Below are 23,578 nucleotides of genomic sequence, written 5' to 3' on the forward strand. Positions count from 1 at the left end.
CAAGATATTGATTTGAAAATTCAAAATTGATGTTTGACAATAGCAGTACACAATGTATCAATAAATACACTAATTGAAGTAACAAGGATTAGGGATTTAGTTGAAAAAAACCTACAGAGAATTGATTCAAATCCCTTGTTTTTAAGTAAACAAGATTAGAAATCTCGATTTAAAAACATCTATACGTAGAAAGTACAAGTTCAATCTCTCGCTAGTTATCCCGTGCTATATTTAGATATTATTCATAAAAACCAACAATACCACTACTAAACTTTAGTAAAGACATCATTAATCTTACGACGAGAGAACCAAATTTATAGATAGAACATACTCTTACGATAAAATTTGAACTTAAGACATTTTCATAAACATGACAACTTGCCACTTAAACTACCACCGAGTAGTACCCAAACCTATCTTTCATTTAGGAAAAACTTAGCTTATTTGTGGTAGTTAGAAAAGAGAGCTTGAGGAATTTGGTAGTTGAAAGAGTGCATGAATACATAGTTATTGTAATTAATACAGGTAAACATATATACATCAAATACATTTATCCACATACATGCATATATATATATATAATAAGAAAATTATTCAAATCTAGAGAAGGAAAAGATCATTACAGCCCACTCCACCAGCAAATCAACTCAAAGTTAAGAAACATGCTTTTATGAAACAATCAGATCAAATGAAGGAATAGACCATCATACATACCTGAGACAAATTAAGGAACGTCGAACTAGGATTATGCCCCGTTTGTTACAATTTAATTAAATAAATTATAGCTTATAGCTTCTTAGATTATAACTTCTAAAACTTAGAATAAGTTGTGAACCTGTTTGCTGCAGCTTCTTAGAAATTGTAGTTAAGTAGTTGTGGTGTTTGATACCATAAGCTGTAAAATAACTTATTTTTGTATAATTGTCTATAATACCCTCAGTAGTTATAGAATGATAATTTAAAAATTAATTAGTGTATATGTATAAGTTTCAAATGTTATAAAAAAATTAATTAAAGTACAGAGAGAAAGAAAGATGACGAGAGAGAGGAAGAGATTTAAAAATGGAAATGGCGGTGGAGAAGAAAAACCCATGATTGCGTAGACAAGAGGGTAATTCTTTGCTAAAAATAAGGGCAAAATTGTCATAAAAATATAATTATTTAAGCAGAAGTTGTAAAAGCTGAGGTATCCCAACTTTAAAAAAAACAGCTTCTACCCTTTCTAAAAGTTAATAAAAGCTATAAATTAGAATTCTATAAGTTAAAACAAACACTACATCTCAACTTTTTTGAAATTAGAAACTAAAAATTATAACTTTTAAGCTACAACAAACGGGGCATATATCTTTGTAGCGCTAAGCTTGGGAAAACAAAACACTGCCAAACCAAACTCCTTGTTCCATATTCTTTTTCCTTCTCCCTTGTATGATGGACAAGACCAGCGTTCAAGGCTCTGCCTCAGTTGTTATGTTTACTTGGGGGCCTTTCCTTACAGGAGAAAGGAACTGTTTGGTCAGCAGGAACAAATCAAGTTAATCTTCTCCTATTATTATTATACTTAAAATAAAAATATCAAGTGTGCATTATTTTTACATAATAAATATATCGTATTTTAAAACATTTAATCAACCAATCAAATTTTTTACATGTTAAAAATGAAATGCAATAAATGTACATTTTTTTAAAAACAAAGTGCATTAATTGTCACTTAATCATTATTCACGATATAATAATCTCCTAATAAACAATAAATAATGCTAATCATTACCCTTAACAATAGAAACACATTATTTTCGGACAATACATATTTATTATATCTCATTTTTAATATTTAAATAATGTTATTGACAAATAATAAATATATTATATTTTAGACTAAATATCAACTAATAAAATTATTTAAATATTAAAAATAAAATACAATAAATATATTTTATTTAAAATTAATATATATTTAGTAACATTTAACTATTAGCCATAAGAAAATAATTAAGAGTACCCGCAAACAATTAAACTTTAAAATCAAAGAAAAAAAAGGCTCATAAAAGACCTCAAACACGGCGGCATTCTCCATGGCTAGCAGACAAAAAACAGGCCAACAAGGAACTGCAGATGCTTCCAAAATGCACCAACTAAACACGTGCGGGGAGGGGGCAAAGGCACGTGAGATGGGGATAGAAGGTGAGGAGGAGGCAGAGCCAAACAGAGGCTGATGGGAGGCTGACCAATGCACGTTGGCTTGCTCTTCAGCTTCCTCCTAAGACAAACCCCACGCCCCACCAGTCAGGTAGCTACAGATTCAATGCTACAAATTCAATGCTAAAGATAGTTCTCAGATACATATTTTTTTTTTTGTATTTTAAATATATTCTTAAATTATATAATTTTAAATCAATTGTATCACTAAACTTTTTATTGTTTCAATTTCATCATTAAATTTGTTAAAATATGTAATTAACTTAAAATTACATAATTTAGAGATGTAATTAAAATAATAAAAATATCTTTAAAATAATAAAAAAAATGAATATTTAAATAAAAATATATACCTATAGAGATTAAAATATATATTTTACCAAAAATAATAAATATGTACTTATTAGTAATAACATACATAAATATGCATGGTTTTGTCATACATGTCTCAAAATTGACTAACTAGGTGCATTTAGTATATTTTATTTTTTAATTAATAAAATATTTTAAAATATGATACATTTATTATTAATTAATAAAAATAAAAATACTTAATATTAAAAATAAAGAACATGAAATATACTTTGAAATATAATGATGTTAAGAAAAAAAAAAATAGGTAAACCTACATCATCAAAGAAGTTATATCACCAAAATCGCATTAAAAGTTAGCTTTAGCCCATTTATTTGACTTTGACTAAATAACCAATTAAGACAAATACCTACAAGACCTAAGACTCTAGATGAAGCATATATCCTTAGAAAATTCAAGAAAAAGCAAGGCAAAAAAAACCAAGTTAGAGTAGAAGATAAATTCCCAAACATACTCCAAAAGCAATATAAAAGATAAGTATTATCTATTCAACTCTATTATTATAACTGGAGCAAAAGATCTCAAAAATTTATCCAAAAAAACTCTCAATCCAACTATTAATATCTCAACTCAAAGCAAACCTTATCATTTAGGGATAAATAAATCCAAACACAATAGGGCAAGTAGGGGATTAACAATATTGACTCAAGCAATATAGTTCAACTCAATCCTAAACATGAAATAAAAGAAAATCACCTAATCTTCTAGAACATGAGTAGAGTCGACCATTCTTATTACAAAACTCATCTCAATATGTATAAAGAAAACCTAAGAGGTGAGCCAAAGGGATAATATTCATTAAAGTTTTTATTATTCTCAGTTTTTCTGAATTAAAACCCTGAGATAATATATTTTTATTTTCTACTCTAAAACAACAGTATCATATTTTAAAAGTTAGCTCATGCTCATGTATTACACTGTCAATAATAAACTCCACTTGGGTCCTGTTGGTTTGGGCATTTTCATACAACTTTATTGTAATGTATTTTTAGTTTTTAAAATTTATGTGATTTTTTTTTAAGAAACCCGTTTAGTTAAGAGTCTCACTGGATTTTTACATTTTTTATATTTCAGACTCCTTTGAGTTACTCTATTGTTTTATAATTCAAATTCAAAAATCAGAAACAACAAACATGGGTTATTGACATAATGGAAAGGAACTTTAAAAAAAAAAAAAAAAACCACAAGAACTGTAAAAAGTAAAAGAAAATCACATAAAGTCTTAAAAGTAAAATTTATCCTAAAACTAATTTATATGTAAATTAATGTATCATATATGTCATTGAAGAGGGTAAATTTTGACAGAAAAATGTTTATCAGCTTACCTGTGGCTATTTCTATTGCTACACAGCCTGATGTGGATCAAGAATCTGCAGATAGAAGTTAGGAGAGGCATGTATAGTCACAAACCAAACATGATAGAAACCCATAACAAACACATCTTAAAGATCAAGATAAAGAAAAATAAATAAAAGCCATGGAGAAGAAGCAAACAGGTCTGATTCTTTTCTGATAATAGGCTGTCTATGTCTAGAAAGGGGTAGTTGGGGCAGGCTTTGCTTCAACGGTCGTTGTAACATAAGACAACCACAATAAAAACCCTCTTGACTGTCCTCTTTCAGTTCTGGATTGGGATAATAATGATCTCATGTACAATAATTCTCTCTCCCCTGTTCAGATAAGAGCTGATCTAAATTGAGCGGAGGATTGTGTGGAGCTGAAAATGAAACTTCAAATACCTTTCATTTTCAGCTATCAGACTTTGTCTGATCATACTTTGCTTCGATAGGCTTCCATCAGGAATGGATAACGACAGGAGTTGAATTTCTTAAGGCTTCACCCACATCTTTCATCTTTGACAGAATGCTCTTAAAAATTGATATGATTTTGGAGAAGATCAGTCTCTTCTCATGAAAATAAAGCAAATATTTAGCAAAAAAAATTAAGAAAAACTTGATAAGAAGCAGTTAGGCATAATATTAGTTATAAAACCTTATAAATGAAAATTCATGAATTTGATTGCATGTTAGAGATAAAATTATAAACATTTAGTAAATTTTTATTGTTCGCAGAATATTTGCATTAGTACTCTCATCTTCATATATGGACTTCTTTTTTATTGTCTACATTATTCTAGACATTAATTATTTATATAGAAAATGATATTCTACAAGGTACGAACCATTCAATAGGAAATGGATTTGGAACTAAAAATTGCAAGGTAAATTTCACACTCTATTCTTGAAGTTTGGTCAAATTGTACAACTATTCCCATATTTTCAAATAACGAATGTTAAACTTTCTTAAATCCCAAAATGTCCGTCCTTTCCATACACTACAATTACACAAAAGAAAAAGAAAAAAAAAAAAACTAGGAATGACCAGTGCCCATTGTTAGGCCAACCACCTCCATGTTGGAATGATAGAGAGGGAGAGACACACACAAGGGGGGTTTCTCCCGTCACTCTAGGCTCTAATCAAAACTCAGATAAATTAAGGTAGGTAAAATGGGAGATAAATAAATAAAGTAATGGAGTTTTTCCCTGTCGTCGACTGTGTTGAAACTAAAGAAAGAGATTTATATATGGAGAGGAGATGTGGAAGGAGAGAAAGGTATAGATGGAGTGATAAGATTTCTTCCTCATCACTGACCATTTATGATAAGGGAAAAACCTCATTGTCATGTGATTGGGAACCCAAATTATAAAGACAAGAATACAAAGACAAGATAGATAGAAGAGAGAGAGAAAGACTATCAAACTATCACAATCGCCAATTGGCTTACTAGAAACCTTATTGAGGTTTCATGATGTTTGTTCGATAATGGTTTATTTCCAAATTGGGAAGAAAGAAGAAGATGATAAAAAAGAAATGACGGAAAAGAAAATGAATGAGAAATAAAAAATAAAGAGAACTATCAATCGATCAATCATGGAGGTGAGAAGAGATGAGAGGGAAAGAGAAGAGAGCAAAAATAACAAAAAAGAGAGAGAAAGAACTTGGGTTAGTATAAAATTAAGGGTAAAATAATTATTTTTATAGTATTTTTCACAGCAAGAGAAATATGTGACATTTTTAAAAACATAGTAATAGTGATGCAATTTGACTAAAGCTCAAAGGTAAGAGAGAGAAAGAACTTGGGTTAGTATAAAAATAAGGGCAAAATAATCATTTTTTATAGTATTTTTAACAGCAAGAGAAATATGTGACATTTTTAAAAACATAGTAATAGTGATGCAATTTGACAAAACTTAGAAGAAATATGGGCCAGAATAAAAAGACTTTTTACAATGTTTTAAGGGTCATTCTAATCAGAATGTAGCTACGACCTTTCTTTTTCATATAATTTTCGTGCCTTTATGTCATCAACCAAGAAAAGTTAATCCAAATTATCTGAAAGTATATACTGATAGTGAAATTTCTTTTATACGTAGTTAATAAAAATGAAGCATCTAGCAGTAGAAGTCATAAATATTTTGAAAGAATTAACCAAAATATATATTTTCATGAAACCAAATTTTGAACAATTTCTGTCCGATTAATTTAAAATTGCTCCAAGTTTTCAAAGATACAATCTAATTGTGTTCAGAACCTATGATGCATGAAAACGTTTTAGAAATATTATTTTAATGTCTTCAAAACGTTTCATGTACTAAAATGTGAAAAAACACCAAAAAAATATTTCTAAATTATTTATGTAATTTTAAAACTATTTCAAGATTATTTCATAATATTAAAAAAAATATCACAAGTGAGTTTTTTTTAAAACATGTTTCCGTCCATGTAGATGTTAAAGACAATTTTTTTTTTATATTATATAATATAAAAATTATATATTATATTAATTTTTTATATATAATTTTCTATATTAAAAATTATATTTAAAAAAAACCCCAATATTTTTTTATTTACACATTTTCCTACTTTCTGCTTTTTTAAAAAATATTATTTTTCCATTTTCATTTTAATATTTTATAACATATCCGTATTCCCTTCTTGTTTCTGTGCAATTTAAATCAAAACCAAGCCTACCTAGAAAGGAAGTGGCCCCCGGTACTCTTTATCAACTTTCAACACATATATCTACTCGATTGCACAGCAAACTTAAATAGTTAGGCAATACTTAGTTAATCTGTACCTCATATAGATTCATCTTCTCCTTTTCCCTATTTTCCCATAGTTGGTAGGGAAGTACCGAAAGGAAAGCAAAATTATCCAAGTGATTTTAACAAGAATGATAACACAAATTGAGACATTGTCGCAACAACTTCATTACTATGTTAAGGAGAGAGAGTGGAGAACTGTGTCGAGCAAATGTATTCTCCTACAATCATTCAACAGAGTATCATCGCCCCCATGGCGGAAGCTCAACAGCATTAGTGGCATCGAGTTCCTGTGTCATGATTTGCAAGGGATTTAAGTGTCACCCATCATGCTTAAATAAGGTTTAAGGGTAAAGAGATTGATGATGTTATCACTGATAGTCTATTAAAAATTATTTTAGTGCTGTAGAAGCCCTTAAGTGTAATATGAACAACGTAATATAAAACTGGTCTCACACTTCATGACCAGATCGGAGGCAGGGACTGGGCCACTGGGTTAACCTTTTTACCAACACAAAAAAAAAAGAAAAAGAAAAAAAGAAGTAATATGATGCTACCAAAATCCAAAACTTCAAAGCATGGTGATGCAGGTCATAAGCAAAATAAATTATACAAATCATGATAAAGATGCTTCCTGATTTTATTTATGCTGAACAGACTGACCTCGAGAAATGAATCATGTAAATCCCAAGAAAGAAGATAAGAACAAGAACATAGAGATTCAATAATAAAAAAAAGTTTCTACTCTTAGGGAAATTACAATGATCGCCCTGGGCCGCAAAAATAAGGAATAGTAAGAACAAGAAGGAATTACCGTCATGTTCTCCATCTTGCGCCAGTGTTAACAAGTTTGATGTAGGCATTCTTGAAATCTTCAAAGAACAAATTCTGATTATCAGCATACTTTGAGATCCACCTGCTCGTTAATGTACATTGAAGGAATAAGTCATACAGACAGCAGCACTAAGCCAATTTAAGAATAAGATTGCTGGTTAATATATTATGTCACACCACGGACCTTCGTCCAAAAGTGCTAGTTGAAGGTAATTTATAATCTTACAACATTAAGGAATATACCCAAGATCTCTTTAATAGACTATCGATGTGGGATTAGGTCATGATACATTATGTACTAGACTTAGATTGACAGAAGTAACGTATGATCAGCCAATTATATAGTCTCGGGTTTTCACAAATTTTCTTGAAGGAAACTGCAGAAGCTACCGTCCACAAAAGAAAGGAACATGTGATCCAAGTAATTTTGTGTGTTAACCAGCAGCAGAATCATTAATAGCAACCACCTTGCATCCTAAACCACTGTGTAGGAGTGAACCTAAGGAATCGATCCAATAATTGCAAGAAAGAGAAACAAAACGCAATTACAGAAAACATCATTGGATTTGCATGGACAAGAAAAAGAAATGCTCGTGAATATAAAATACACACTCTCTCCAGGCACACGTTTGAGGCTGAAATTACAATTCTGAATTACCAACTATGCATAGTACACCTTAAAACAAAGGCAAGTAAAGGTGATTTGGAAAATGAAAAACCTTAAACAATCATCATCCTCAACAAGTGCACGATCGGAAGGGAGCCCAATCATACTAGACATACCAGCTGCATGGAATAATAGCAAAAGATTATTTAACAAGAATCAAAGAAAGTAATAGAATACAGTGCACAGCTGCACAATAATAAATGACAATAGATGAGAGCAGTACAATGATAAACAGCAATTTATGAATAAGCATCCATCCTCTCAAACAAGGAATAATATTTCCATGCCTCAATATAGCGTATGTTCCTGGATAATGCAGAGTCTACATTCAGTCTTCCTTCCAGGCTGACACCATGCCTCAATCCTCCCTTCGTTCATTTCATAACTTTGTCTTTTTAGTACTTGGTGTTTTTAGAGTTGAACCACTAGTTGAAGGATGCTAACATGATTATCTAACTAGGTCAGTGAACTGCTTCTGAAACACAAGATGCATATTCTCAACTAAAAGTAAGGATGATACTTTGTTAATCACCTGAAGACAGCCAAGGCTTGTCTAGAAGTATTTTGAAGTATGAATTATCAAAGACAGTAGGATTCCCGAAACCTTTACTTCCAAGAGTATGAGCGCCAGATAACACAACAAGTTCTTGTGTTCTGCCAATAAAATGCCACAATGTCATGGATTTAATGGGAGGCAATCAATATAATGCACATATGCCCAAATGTGAGTAAGAACTAAAAGAGTGGAGATTTCAGTAGTCCATGCATTTTATTGACAAGAATGCTTCTTTAACTAGTTATAGGTTCCAAAAGTCCCATGTCTTAAGAACTAAGAATAGCCAATTTACACCATTGAAGATAAGGTTCTCTAGTCTAGAAGCCAAAACCCATGTATGAGAAATGTATGCAGGTACCTACTTTGCATTAGTTTGCAAGTAAATTAAACTTACAATATATACTGGTAGTGTTGATTCCTGAAGGAAAAGATAAGGCAGATTGGCTAGAATCAAAGAGGGATTTGTTAAACCCTTAGTTTAGAAACTAATCATATATTTTGTATTTTAGAAGTTTCTAATATAGTTTTAGGATACTTTCTAAATCTTGTATAGTCAAATCTTTCCTAGTGTTAGCCATTGTAAGATTTCCCATGTTGTAATTCCTTAACCCCATAAATAGGGCTGTATTTCTGTGTAAATAGATGAGAAAATACATTCAATTTTCACAGGTAGCAATAAGAATATTTATAAAGGACCAACCAAAAATATAGTAAATAATCTTTAAGAAAGAGATATCCCCTGCAGAAGTATTTGATCACATCCTTCAAATAAAACTTAATTGACTATAATGGAGAAGGAAAATTGGTCTTTGTCATGGAAAGGTAACAAATATGTCCAAATATTTAAATACTGGGTCGGCAAAAGAGCTTCCAGCAAAGATCTCTAGTTGATCTAATACTATGTTAAATTGTTGACTGCAATCTCATCTAAAGGCCTAGCTTTCAGAGAGGGGGTATCTTATCTTTTGTATTATTATTAGATTCTAATTCTAAAAACTACACTTGCACCTCTTTTACACAAAATGTTCTAATTTATTTATTGTTTCAGTTACAAAAGGGAACAACTAATGCATAAGTCTGAAGTTAGAAACCAGAAATATTAAAATGGACTTTTCATGTATGACTGTTGAAATGAAATGAGAACTTCAACCCAACAAGAAAATAGACCCATTCCACTGCACACATGAAAGTAAGACACAACCTAATAACTAAGTTTAAGACCCTACTAAGTATCATGTCTGGGATGGAATTGCATGATCCTCAGTTCAAAACTCCAAAGGAATTGGCTAGTGTCATGTACCTAGGGTTTAGCCTAGATTGGAAATCAGAAGAATCCGAATGAATTGGGACCGAGAACAAAAGGGATTGGAGGGAGAATTGAGCAGAATTGGGGGGAGATAGTGGATGGAATAGAGAAAGGGGGAGATTGGCATAGAGGGAGGAATTAGAGAGGATTCGTGAGAGGGAATTTGAGAGAAATTCAATATCATTCAACATAATTCTTTCCATCCTCAATTGTGGCTTATATATAACCTAGCAGCCTCCCACATGCACCCATGTGCAATACAACAAATAGCCTAACTACCTATAGCTAAGGACAAAGCCCTATAACAGAAAATTGAAAAGAAAATTACAATTATTGTATAATGCATGAAAACTCTTACTATTATATTTACTAATCTATCCTTGGATATCCTTGGGGTCATGACAACTAGTCCTTTGAAACTACAGTGGAATATAAGGAAAATCTTTAACTCAACCAAGAAAATCAACCTTCAACACTTTCACTAATCTTCACTAGGTACCAATGAGATGAGTGGAGAAAGAGTACTTTGGTCCCTATATATAAAAACAAAGGAGATGTTCAAAACTGTGAAAATTACAGAGGAATTAAGTTAATGAGCCATACCATGAAACTCTGGGAGAGAGTAATAGAGCAGAGGCTCAGAAAAAAAACAGAGGTCTCAGAAAATCAGTTTGGTTTCATGCCCAGTAGATCAACAATGGAAGCTATATACCTACTGAGACGCCTAATGGAAAGGTATCGGGATCATCAGAAGGACCTACATATGGTGTTTATAGATCTAGAAAAGGCCTATGATAGGGTCCCTAGAGAAATATTATGGAGGGTTTTAGAGAAGAAAGGAGTCCGAATAGCCTATATATAAGCCCTTAAGGACATATATCATGATGCAGAGACAAGGGTCAGAACATGCAGAGGGGATACTGAACCGTTTAAAATTACAATAGGATTGCATCAAGATTCTGCACTAAGTCCATACTTATTTGCTTTAGTAGTGGATGAACTCACTAAAGATATTCAGACAGATGTGCCATGGTGTATGCTATTTGCAAACGACATAGTGTTGGTGGATGAAACAAAAGAAGGAGTGAACACTAAGCTTGAGTTATGGAGAAACAATTTAGAATCTAAGGGATTTAAATTAAGCAGAAAGAAAACAGAATATATGGAATGTAAATTTAGTAAGAATGCAAGAGTGGAGAATGTTATAATAAAATTGAAAGACCAAATCTTACACAGAAAAGACCATTTTCGATATTTGGGATCAGTGATTCAAAAAGATGGAGAAATTCATGAGGATGTCACACATAGAATTAAGGCAGGTTGGCTAAAATGGAGAAATGCATCGGGGGTGTTATGTGATGATAAAATCCCATTAAAATTGAAAGGAAAATTCTATAGGACAGCTATAAGACCAGTTTTGTTGTACAGCTCAGAATGTTGGGCAGTCAAATACCAACATGAGCAAAAGACGAGTGTAGCGGAGATGAGGATGTTAAGATGGATGTGCGGCCATACAAGAAAAAATAAAATTAGAAATGAAGTTATTCGTAATAAGATAGGAGTAGTGCCAATAGAGGAGAAGATGAGAGAGACTAGACTAAGATGGTTTGGTCATGTGAGAAGGAGACCAAGAGACGCTCCTGTGAGGAGAGTTGATGAAATGAAACAATTAATCAAAAAAAGAGGTAGAGGCAGACCTAAGAAGACTTTGAGGGAGACATTAAAGTTTGATATGAAGTGTATGGATCTCAATGAAGATATGACAAAAGATAGAAATACATGGAAGTCTAGAATTCATGTAGCAGACCCCACATAGTGGGATAAAGGCTGGATATGTTGTTGTTTAATCTTCTCAAATGAGTAAAGAAAGGAAGCAACCTAGTGAAACAAAGTGCAATCACAATGTGTTTACCCTTTTATGGTAAATTTTTTGGGTACAAGTGATGGGTGAAAAATCCATATCAGCCTCTTAAAATCACCTTGTCATGACCCATGGATCCATAGAGGGACAATAGGGTAATAGGCCTATAATAGTTGTTAGAGGATATTTTAGTTATTTTAGCAATTAGTTAGAAGCACATGGGTGTGTTGTGTATGTTGTTAGGAGCCAGATATGCTTATATAAGGCTACTATAAACGGATGGGATGGTCATGCTAGAATTGACTGAATGAATTCTTAATTCTCTCTCTCTACAATTCTCTCCCAATCTCCCTCTCGTTTCTTCTGCACTCTCCCTCATTTCTCTCTACATTCTTTCCCCATATTTGTCCAATTTCTCTCTCCAATCGTTATGTTCTTGGTTCTATTCTATCGAATCCTTCCAATTGACAATCCAATCCTAGGCTAAACCCTAGGTACATGACAAATTGGTATCAGAGCAGTTCGTTCCTCGGAGATTCTCTCTGTCAAGAAATTCCGACAGTTCTTGGTCATGACTTAGACTATTTCGGTTGTCATTCTGACGATGTCCGACTGGGAATTCTAACTAGCAAATTTCAAACAAGCAAGCGATTCTCAGACTGAAATCTTTGAGACACGAAGCAAAGGTAACTGCAAGGTGCAATAGGCAGAGGTTGAGTGAGACAAGAGCGAGCAAGCAAGCAAGTCTGACAATCGACTTGAATTTTGAAGGCGAACTCAGAGGTGAGTCGATCGTTGTCATTCCGACAATGTCCAACTGGGAATTCTAACTAGCAGATTCCAAACGAGCAAGCGATTCTCAGACTGAAATCTTTGAGACGCGTAGCAAAGGTAATTGCAAGGTGCGGTAGGCGGAGATTGGGTGAGACGAGAGAGAGCAAGCAAGTCCGACGATCGACTTGAATTTTGAAGGCGAACTCAAAGGTGAGTCGATCGTTCCTCGGCTGGAACTCAAGCAGTCATCGACCTAAGACAAAATTCCAGGTGAATGAATCGAACACCAACCCGATTGGGAGCATCAACTGATTGAGTTGGGAAGGAGACCGATTAAGGAAGGTGAGTGAAGGCGAAACTAACATAGGTAACTTTGACGGTGATTTTGGAGCGATTGGGTCTGGGTCCGTAAGTCAGTGATCTTCGACCACATGAGGCAACAAAGAGTCAACGGTGATCTTTGGTTCAACGATGGTCCTCGATGGTGATTCTTGGTTCGATTGGAAGGCAACGAAGGGATGGTGGTCCACGACCACTAAATTGCGATTGAGGCGAGTCAACTTGAAGGAATTAGGGACATATCAATCCTACTAAAACCACCGAAATTCACAAAACAATCTCCTGAATCAGGCTCGGAATTTGAAAGCGAGTACCAGAAACGAGTGCAGCAAGTGATTCATGAGGTGCTATCCGAGTCAACTCTGTTGAGGATTGCAACAAAGCAGTCTATGGCCTTCGACTTCTCATGTTCTGATTGTTTGAGGTCTCGAATTGAAGGCGAAAGCAGACCTAACGCCTAGCAGTTCATTTTGCTAGGGATTGAAGATCGTTGATCCATAATGAAGCGGATCTTGAGCGATAGCTAATCCGTAGTGACTGGCTGCAGTGATTTCTAGATATCGGCTTGGGATTGGAAATTGTTGAGTTGCGGCGCTTTCAATCCTGATCAGCGATCAATTGCAGATTAAGGGAGGCTAATTGAGTCACAGTAGGAGTTTCAGAAGTTGCAGATTGAATGGGTAACTTAGTACAAATCAGAGCGAGGTGACTTGTGGGAGGCTAAACTGAGCCAATTAAATCTTCGGCCATTGAATTGGATCTAGACAAATTCAAGTAGAGTCGCCTAAATTCCAAAGCAACTTGAAGTAGTACTGAAGATGGACGATTTTCGAAAATCGACTCAGATGCCTGGGGTGATAGACGACTGTCGTAGTGCTAAGGATTGGAGTTCGAGGGGCGGATATCGTTGGCAAGCTAGCCAAGTGAATTCCGATTTGTTTAGGCTATCACCGGCCAACAAGGTTAATTTCCAAGCAATAGAGGAGCCCTTGGTTCGGATGTGTGAATTTGGGAGGTAAAGCAGGGTGGAAAGAGTTTCAGTTTCTTGGCCTGTGGCTAGTTCTACCCATGAAAGTTCTGCCAAGACAGACAATATACACGTGAGGCTATGAGAGACTCAATTGCAGCAAAAGAATGCTGCATTTTTAGTGGGGTGTCCTACTCGTGAAGCCAAGGGAGGCAATGCACACATTAGGCAATTAGAGCCTCAATGGCAACAGGAGAAGGCTGCATTTTCAGCTGGCAACAACAAGAATCAAGAATAGTTTAGCCAAAAGAATCGGGTAGGGGAAAGGTTGGATAATGAGTCTAACTGAATTGACAAGAAAACCAACGACAAAATACATGGAACGTGCAAGAAATTCGAGCGTATGTTACACAAACAGTTGCAGGAGTTTGCAACGATACTTACTAAGAAGTATCACTACAGTTTTCCTACTGAATTCCTTGAGGATTATCGCAAAAGTCTTAACAAAGAGGAATTCCTTAAAATGGAGTAGCTGAAGGAGAAGTCAAGAAGATGGAAAACGAATTCACTGCCTACCTCCAATATGGAGTGGAAGAAGTATACCAGTTTCAGCAAAATTATCAAGGAGAATAACTGCAACATCAAAGAGGATAATGGTGGTGAAATGCATTATCCAAAGGGAATCTGTAAGGATCAGGTGGATAGGGTAGCAACAGAGGGAGATTCTAGCAAACACAAGAGAAAGAGAGTTGTTGAATTGTTTACAAGGAATCAAGAGGTTCCAACTGAAAATCCAGTCAATATTAAGTAAGAGAGTGCTGGAACTGAAGTAAACTTATCAAGGGTAACGCAGGATCCCAAAGAAGAAAGGAGATTGCATAAAGAGATCTGTGCAGACCACATTTTACAAGAGCATGAAGTTGAAAATTTGGTTGAGGATCAGTCTACAAATCAGATTGGAGGTGAGAACTACTATGAGGTTGGCTTCCATACATCTGATAATTCGGATAAGGGATGGTTTCCTCAGATAATCTAGCTACAAATCATATTGGGGGTGAAGGTTGGGATGGAAACCATGTTTCAGCCATTAAGGAACCTATGGAACCTGCGTATCCCTTCCTATGTAATTAGTATGACCATACAGAAAGGGAAATTGCTGGGAGGGACACTAGGACACCATTGGAGGAGAAAATTGCAAAGGATAAATCTAGGGTGTATGGCAGCGAGCAGGAGACAGCTGGGAAGGATAAGAGGAAGACAACACCAGCAGGAGGAAGTCTTGTTGATCCTAAACGGTGTCACCGTATTGCTGTCATTTTTGAAGATGATGAGAGGAGGGGAACATATGTGGTAATCCATCGGATGGGTGAATTTCAGAATGAACATCATTTGAAGGCTTTAGGGTTGCAGGTTTCAACTGCTACCTATGATAGGGAGCAACTAAATTCATTGAAGGCACTTGATGTGGACAAGTTTTGGCATCATAGTGGATCCTTAGACTATGTGTACCAGCAATCTTAATTTGATAGCTATTGCAAACACAAGGGAAATTGTCTGTTACTCCTTGGAGGTAGATGCAACCTTGACTGCAATGATCATCATTTTTGTTCCAGTTGATGAGAACCTAAGAACGAAGAAGAAGCAGCCTAGAAGGAGAATGAAATAAAGGAGATAAACCAGATAGAGAAGGCTGGAATTGGATGAAAAGCCATGGTTACTTGCTGCAAGTTCTTGGGGACAAGAACTCCCTCAAGGAGGGGAGAATTGTCATGACCCAAGAATTCATAGAGGGGCAATAGGGTAATAGGCCTATAATAGTTGTTAAGATGATATTTTAGCTATTTTACCAATTAGTAGAAGCACATGGGTGTGTTGTGCATGTTGTTAGGAGCCAAATGTGCCTATATAAGGCTACTGTAAACAGATGGGATGGTCATGCTGGAATTGATTGAATGAATTCTTAATTCTCTCTCTACAATTCTCTCCCAATCTCCTTCTCGTTTCTTCTGCACTCTCCCTCATTTCTCTCTACATTATTTCCCCATTTCTGTCCAATTTCTCTCTCCAATCGTTCTGTTCTTTGTTCTATTCCATCGGATCCTTCCAATTGCCAATCCAATCCTAGGCTAAACCCTAGGTACATGACACACTTGATTGTTGTCTTCAAGCTAAAAGCAGTAGATTCATTCCCCTAACTTCATCTTTTCAATCACAATCATTGCCTTTTGGATTGAGCACAATCAAATACAATCAGCTACAGGCTTCCTATTATGTCTCCAGAAACTCATTTTTGAAGTCCCTTGAAACAGAAGAGTCAGCCTAGTAGGCATAAGAAAAAAACAGAAAGGGGCATCCTTATGCATGATTGTACTGCTAAATCACCTGCCCTGCCAAATAAAAAACATATCCTCAACAGATCAAGGTGAAAGAGGTAAAAGTCCAAAGGTCCAAGAAAGCTTTCTACATGGCAATCATTTAACCATTACCTGCTCAAAAATTAAAACAATCATCAAACCCATCTGATAGCTTTGAAGAGCCCAACTACATACCCATCAATAAGGGGTTATTCCCTAATTAAAATTTATCTGCACCTAAAGCTCAATGATTGCCTTCACAACTCATAGTAAGCAAAAACCAAAGCGACAACCAAATTCTTTGCCAGCACTGCCAGTTCTCCTGCTCAATTATAGAATTGCTCTCAGCATTCAAAAACCTTTGTCAGTTATATAGACTACTCTAAATTATAAATTACAAATGTCAAAGAGATGCCTAGTTAATCATGAAACCTGTAAGCACTAGTTATTGATTTTACCGTATGAAAAGCTTAAAACTCCTTTTATGCCCCCAAATACTACATGTTGCTTTGTAAAAACCATCTTAACCTAGCAAATAATGCATGCCTCAGAATGCCAGGCATAACTGCTCAACCATGCATATCCAAAATGACAATAAATTATTGTATCAACCCATCCATCATATGCAGAGATGGAGGCTTGAAATATATTATAAAAGCAGTCTCTCAATGCCTCTATGTGCTGCCAATGGCAACCAATTTATAACATTTCTAATGAGGATCCTACCTTAATGATCTTATGTATTAGTTATCATGGAAACTAAAACTATTCTTCTTTGATTTTCTCCTCTCAGGTTGACTCCTAACCTTAAATAACCATCATGTGATAGGTTTCTTACCTGTGGAATTGAAATGGTTTGGTGTTCTTTTACCATTCTTAGCCATTAGGCTCGATGTTTATACAAGTGTCACATCTTGGGCACTGCCACCCTCCCCAACTTTCTCTTTCTCTCATAGCTCTGTTCTCTTAGATGGTATTGAACTCCATAATTTCTCCCAAAAGCCTTGGGAATCTAAAACTCTATTTTTCCAAACATTCCTTATTTAAGTTACCTTGAGATTCTCTGCATTTTAAGCTTTCAAATAAATGAATGTGCCTGTTGTCCTTCAAACCACATACCAAGCCTATCACCATACCCAAGATCACATTCTTCAACAATTTTTTCTAACTTCAATAGCTTTGTCCTTCTCAAATTCCAACAAAAGAAGCCTGTGATCTGACTCCAGGTGCAGGGACATAGTAGTATTCATCCAACAAGTACCTGGTGCTCCTCACTGAAATGAATAAATTTCTTATCCATCAAAATCAGACAATTATGCCCACATAGAGGAAGTAGGAGGAAAAACTTGCACAGCTGGTCTTTAGGAAAGTAAGAGATTAAATTTCAAGATATATAATTAAAAAAAAATTCTTGAACAAATTGCTTACAAGTAATCCACCAGCAGACAAGCTTAAGAAAGAAAGAAAAAAACAAGAAAATAGACAAAAAAGAGAGATATGGTTGATCATTATAATTATGTACAAGCTTAAAACATTCTGCAATGGGAATATACTGTCAGGAAAAAACGAAGACACTCTTAGGTTTCTGCACTACATAAAATATGAAAGTAAAAATTTCAACAAACAGTTTATTCATCAAACAGACAAATTGAAAATACATAAACTCACGAGAAGCCTTTTCTTTTAAAACACTGTTTCAAAGCAGAAACATCCAATGTCTCTAATGGAAGTTTCCCTTCAGGATCAGGAACCCTACAAAACAATAAAAAAAAATTAAGATTTAGTTCCATAAGTGGTTAGTGTTGAAATTCTGGAAGCCAAGGGTAGAAACTCAACATGGCAAACTGGAGAACTGAGATCCTTATCATTTCAAGTAAGCTTAACCAGCCCAGGCCAGATGATTGTTGGCATAAATTATCTAAAGAAGCAAGTTGAGCTCAGGCTTAGTAAATGCAATCTTATATAGCAGAGGATTAAACCCTTACTTTGAATCTATTCTGCCTAACTGAACTGGAATAGTTGGACCTCCACACAGGGAAACAGCTTCAGCTCCTCCTACCGCAATCATGTCTGCCCATGATACTAACAAGAAACAAGCTATAGAAAGTTAGCATATCCCATGGCATTCAACAAAGCATTTACCATTCCGCCAAACAATGCCCCAATTCCTAGAAATATATTTAATATTTTATAGTTCTATTAACAAAAAAATAAAAAAGAAAATCCAGAAAAAGAAAAGTCACAATTAAACTTGAGATGGAATAACCTGATCTCGCAATATCCACCTCAGCCTTTGCTTTCTCAATAATCTAAACAATAATGCATCCACTGAGTTGTTAGCCAGTTGGGGATCATGTAAAGTTCATCATTTAGGATGTATATTCAGCATATAAGTTTCTAATTTTGATCGGCAGAGAAAGTTGTCAGAATAGTAGATGCATATAAAATTGCAAAAAGTGAAACAGACAATAGGGCTTGCCTTAAGAGGTTTATTAAGACCAGTGTTTTCTGGCCTATTGAGTTCATAAATTATTGAACCATTCATTCCACCTGAAGTAAAAAGCAACTGAAGGGTAATCATTGAGAGAGAAAAAATGAATCATAAGCAAAGAAACACATCAAAAAACCATCTAAATCCTAATAGGGAATCCACAAATTTATTCATTATTTCTAAACAAACCAGAGGCAGTTAGCAAAAGTTTCAATTGAAATACAATGTAAAAGTCCAAGTCCAAGTCTCAAATTCAGAAGCAGCATATGGAGTTATACAGTCCAAGGAGTAGCAAAGCTAGCCAAAGACACGAGAGATACGGATAAAAAACATCATGGTCAAAATTCAAAAGATTAAGCGTATCAGTTGAATTTAAGATTCAAATGAAGAATATGATAACAATTCATCTGAATCTTAATTTGATGTCAAACAGTGCCATGGGATCATTATCCCTCTAAGACGAAGGAGATCGTCAATATCAGAAAGGGGCACTGAAGTCGTTTGTACATACAGGTACTGAAGAATTTTTGGAGAACAGGGAAAGCATAGTTGAAACTTCTAAATATGACCAAAGGAATAGTTTCTGCCATTCATAATTGTCTTTGAAGACCTTTGTATTGTAGACATAGCAGAGAGGTCCAGAAAAACAAAGCTTTGCATGCAGGTAGCACAGACTGGCATAGAAAAGATAAAGGTTGAATTATTTTATACTAGTTTAACTCTTGCAGCAATACAAGAATTAATGCACACCAGCCAGAGTCAAATGAGAAGTCATTACTAACTTCAATTTCCACAAGAGTAAATAGCCACTAGGTGCTAGGAAATTCTGTTCCCTTAGGGTCCAATGGACAAGGAAGAAACATATACAATTCAGAAAAAAATAATCTTAAAAAGTGTTTATAATTTTTGAAAATTAGTTGATAATTTTGTGAAGAAGTGCTTATAATTTCTTGAGCATACAAACTCAGTGTACAAATAGTGTTACTGAAAATCTTACACCCCAATGAACTTTATCAAACAAGAGCATTTAAGTTTTCAAATCAATCAGATTATGACAGTGCAAGCTCTTACTTATCAGAAAAAGGCAACTTCTGTCATTTTAAAGGTTAAAGCTTTGTTCAAAGTGGCACTATCAGTGATAGGATATCATGGTGCAATTACACATGGGATAATGGGTGGTTTTAACCCAATAAACCAACTCTATACTATTCAGTGAGCCAAATGCCATATCAGCAGTTTCAGTCCATAGTTAAAAACAATAATAAATGCAGAAAGAACTTGAGATGCGGTTATGAATCTTATGATAATTTTGCATTAAGGCATTTTCCTAATGCCAGTTCCTCAAAACATATACCTGAACTCCCATCCATCTCAAAGGTTCCAGCATCATGAAAAGCTAAGCGAAGCAGACCGGCAGCCTTGCCCTTGGACAATACCTTCTTAACCACATCCTTCACAAAAACAGAATCTCTAGCACCCAAGCTTCATTGTTAATAATGGAGTAAAGCATTACAAACCATGACAAGATGTAAACATGATACTGGGGATTAGTGGATCAAATGTAAAGTTGGACCAGCTACATAATGGACCCAAAGCTTATGTTGCACCATCCCACACCAATCACAGTGTGAGGAGGGGGACGATCCATCAAAATTCCACTACCCTCCTCGACTCAGTTATTGACTCTATAGCGTGCTTAGTGTAATGACTTGATTCATGACCTATTTCTTCTTGGATAACTTTATCCTTAGCAAGAAGTTTTTAAAAAAAATAAAAAAAAAATTTGGATAAACTAACAAAGTTTATCAGTAAATACTTAAAGGACTTCCTTCAATTTAGCTTAAAATTTGAAGCGAGAGTAAATTCAAAAAGGTGAACGTAAGTACATCTAAGCTTGTTAAACAAATAATTGATAATGTTAAGGTGCAGGTTCTCCAAAAGTTTTCAAGGTTGCTTCAACCAAAAAGAATACTGGAAAAACCATAATCTTCAATGTGTTTAAAGTTTAGGTATTAGAAGAAACTTAACAGATGAAGTTCAATATTTACTTTAAGAAATTTAATACATAACCTTCAATATTTACTTTATTTTCCTCTCATACAATTTTCAGCAGCCAGGGACTTCAATATGCATCAAATAGTGCAATCAATAACAAAATTAATACATGACCTTCAATATTTACTTTATTTTCCTTTTAAAAGTCCATTTAAGAAATTTAATACGTGACCTTCAATATGCATCAAACACTGCAATCAATAACAAAACTAATATCAGATTCAGTTCGCGGATATTTTGTATCACAGATCTTTCAAACTCAAACAGAGACTGAATTACGAGGGAAAGCATGAACCATCTTTCCGCACATTCTTCTTTCCTGTCCTTATATACCAAATTCAAGTTAAGAGTTTGTAATTAACTTACTCGGCAGCATTAGCCCTAAAACCCTCCAGGGACTTGTGAAGATAAAGAATGAATGACACCTTAGCCGCAGATAAAATTCCTCTCCTTCCATACAATGCACAATCTGTAAAAAGAAGTAACAAATAATTATAATAATATAAACCTCAGCTCAGAAATTTCACTATTTAAGGTTAAAATATAATCTCAGAAAACCAAACAAATTTCAGGAATCAGTACAATGAGTATCAACGAAGAAGAAGAAATATTAAACAAACTTCAAATTGAACCGTCAATTACGGAGTGACTGGAAAAAAGCGATGACTGATGGCTGAGGAAATGCGAGAAATAAGCAGAAGGTAAAACACTATAACTACAGTGATAAAGAAGGCAGTTGAAAAGAAGGAATAAGTCTAACCTGAATCACCGGCGGTAGGGGCAGCGGTGGCGGACGACGAAGCTGTTACGGATTTCCGACGGAATGCGACTCTCGCGCGGTATTTGGTGGGAAATTTGAAATTCCGGCGGGAAAGGGAGAAGGAGGCGGTTGTGGAGCAGAGCAGCGAGGTGTCGACGCCAGTCGCCGCCATCACTCCGTTCGTTGAGATTCTTGAGAATGCGTATCCTTCGTTCACAAATCACAGCCAACGAGCAAGAGCGTTGAGCACGCGCACGGCGCGTCGTTGATCCATATCCAGATACAGGAGTTTCTATCCTCACAAGCCGGTTACTTTTACGCCGTGTTTCCAAGAAAAGGACAAAATGAAAATATCTTAATTTATAATTTTTTCAATTAATTGTTAACTTTTTTAAATTAATCACAATACATTCTTAATTTTAATTATTTTAAATCATTTTTAAAATTTTAAAAATTAATTAAATAAATTTTAATATTCACATAATATTGGAGCCAAATAGGACAAAAATAAAAATATATAAAAAGAATTTATCCTCTATGTTGGTGTGCTCATTTTGATGATTCATGCATTGTATTAATTCTTAAATATCTTTGATGTGCCATAATAAAAAGACTTTAGAAGTCAAAAAAGCCTAAAATAATTAAATAAATTAAAAAATATATACAAAATTATAGGACAAAATCAGACCATCAGGAGACTATTACAACTTGGTCTCTCAGGGACCAAATTGGCAAGATTGGAAACTCATGTAGTCTCTCTAAGTGAAGTCTTTCAATGAGTAATCTTAATGAAGAGACTACAGAGTCTTCTAAAGACTAATCGAATGAGAGACTTTTTATGATCTTTTGATTATTAAGAAATTGGGAGATCGATAATTATTTGGCACAAAAGAACGAGAAATCTATTAGCAGATCAATAAGTCTTCTATAAACTTGTATTAGGGGAGTGTTTTTGTCTCTATAAGATACTAAATCGCCTAATAAATTTGTCCTTAAATAGGGAGGAGATATTGCACAACGTGCAAATTGAATAATTTTAATATTCAAAAATTCTTATGAGAATTATGCGAAAAAGATAGACATTATTTATAAAAAAAATTAATTATAATATCGTTTCAAAATATTAGGATAAATAAATTTTAACTTTATTGAATTCCAAAATGTCCATATAAATATTATTTATAAAAAAAATTATTATAGAAGATTTAAAAACAAAGTTATATGTTCATCTATAAACAATCAGATTCTTATTTCACATGTATCTCTAATATTAGTTTGATAGTTTCAATACAATCTTTAAGTTTTTATTATTTTTAGTGTTTGATTTAAATATCAAAATATTTGATGAGAATTTTTCTGAGTCTTATGATTATTATTATTTTTTTACAAACTCTAACCAACTTTGCAATAACGTTCTGAATTTATAAATTCATTATTTTATGAGTTCTCCTGTCGAACCAAAAAACCTCACCGAGAGGGTTACAGAATAAAGTCGAAAAGACCAAAATACCCTCGTCCAAAATACAAATTTGTAAATGGATGTCATTGCTCAATTTTCACCTCTCTCATCTCTCTCTTCTCCCATGGACGCATGACCGTCGATCGTCGCTCCTCGTCGCTAGTATTATCGCCTCGCCGACCGTCGCTAGATACAGAGGTGATCGGCGACGAAGTGAGGCGCCGTGGTCGACGTATTGAGTGGCCATGGGAGAAGGAAGAGAGGCGAAGAGTGAGCAAGGGCATTTGAATTTTTTTGACCTCATTTGATAAGTCTGCCTGTGAGTTTGTCAGGCGACACGTAGAATAATTCTTATTTTATTTGAGATAACAATCTTTAATTGCGAAAAGATTCATTCATTTAGAATAACATGTGGCGGACATCACACGGTGATTTCTTTTCTTTGAAGATCGTCCCAGTTGTATCTTAGGTCTTCTCTCACGC

The 23,578-nt window shown here is 34.5% G+C and overlaps 1 protein-coding gene across 4 annotated transcripts; it reads right to left on the reverse strand.

Annotated features, from left to right (window-relative positions):
* Window positions 1–835: 835 nt before the first annotated feature.
* LOC127813253 (putative L-ascorbate peroxidase 6) lies at window positions 836–21,932 on the reverse strand. 4 transcript variants are annotated; one of them, XM_052354142.1, is made up of 12 exons: window positions 21,637–21,932; window positions 21,243–21,345; window positions 20,176–20,303; window positions 18,810–18,880; window positions 18,597–18,639; window positions 18,316–18,412; window positions 17,999–18,082; window positions 8,706–8,827; window positions 8,226–8,292; window positions 7,487–7,588; window positions 3,895–3,939; window positions 836–1,505 (listed from the first exon to the last, which is right to left on the reverse strand). In XM_052354142.1, exons 1-10 carry the CDS (start codon window positions 21,806–21,808, stop codon window positions 7,489–7,491), a joined length of 987 nt encoding a protein of 328 aa, XP_052210102.1. In that variant the 5' UTR covers window positions 21,809–21,932; the 3' UTR covers window positions 836–1,505; window positions 3,895–3,939; window positions 7,487–7,488. The 4 variants fall into 4 exon arrangements, 3 of the variants coding, with proteins under 3 accessions (XP_052210102.1, XP_052210103.1, XP_052210101.1); XM_052354143.1 differs by lacking the exons at window positions 836–1,505; window positions 3,895–3,939 and adding an exon at window positions 6,693–6,962 and having other exon boundaries at window positions 20,176–20,291; XM_052354141.1 differs by lacking the exons at window positions 836–1,505; window positions 3,895–3,939 and adding an exon at window positions 6,693–6,962.
* Window positions 21,933–23,578: the final 1,646 nt, after the last annotated feature.

The sequence above is a fragment of the Diospyros lotus genome, chromosome 11, assembly GCF_014633365.1.
Source record: "Diospyros lotus cultivar Yz01 chromosome 11, ASM1463336v1, whole genome shotgun sequence".
NCBI classification, from domain to species: domain Eukaryota; kingdom Viridiplantae; phylum Streptophyta; class Magnoliopsida; order Ericales; family Ebenaceae; genus Diospyros; species Diospyros lotus.

What these genes read in the sequence shown, in the direction of transcription:
- LOC127813253 (XM_052354142.1), bottom strand. Translation starts at nt 21,808, where the DNA reads ATGGCGGCGACTGGCGTCGACACCTCGCTGCTCTGCTCCACAACCGCC. An exon ending in GGTGGATATTGCGAGATCAG is followed by an intron (nt 18,413 to 18,596) that starts GTTATTCCATCT and finishes GTTTCTTGTTAG; the next exon opens with TATCATGGGCAGACATGATT. An exon ending in CAAGCCTTGGCTGTCTTCAG is followed by an intron (nt 8,293 to 8,705) that starts GTGATTAACAAA and finishes TATTCCATGCAG; the next exon opens with CTGGTATGTCTAGTATGATT.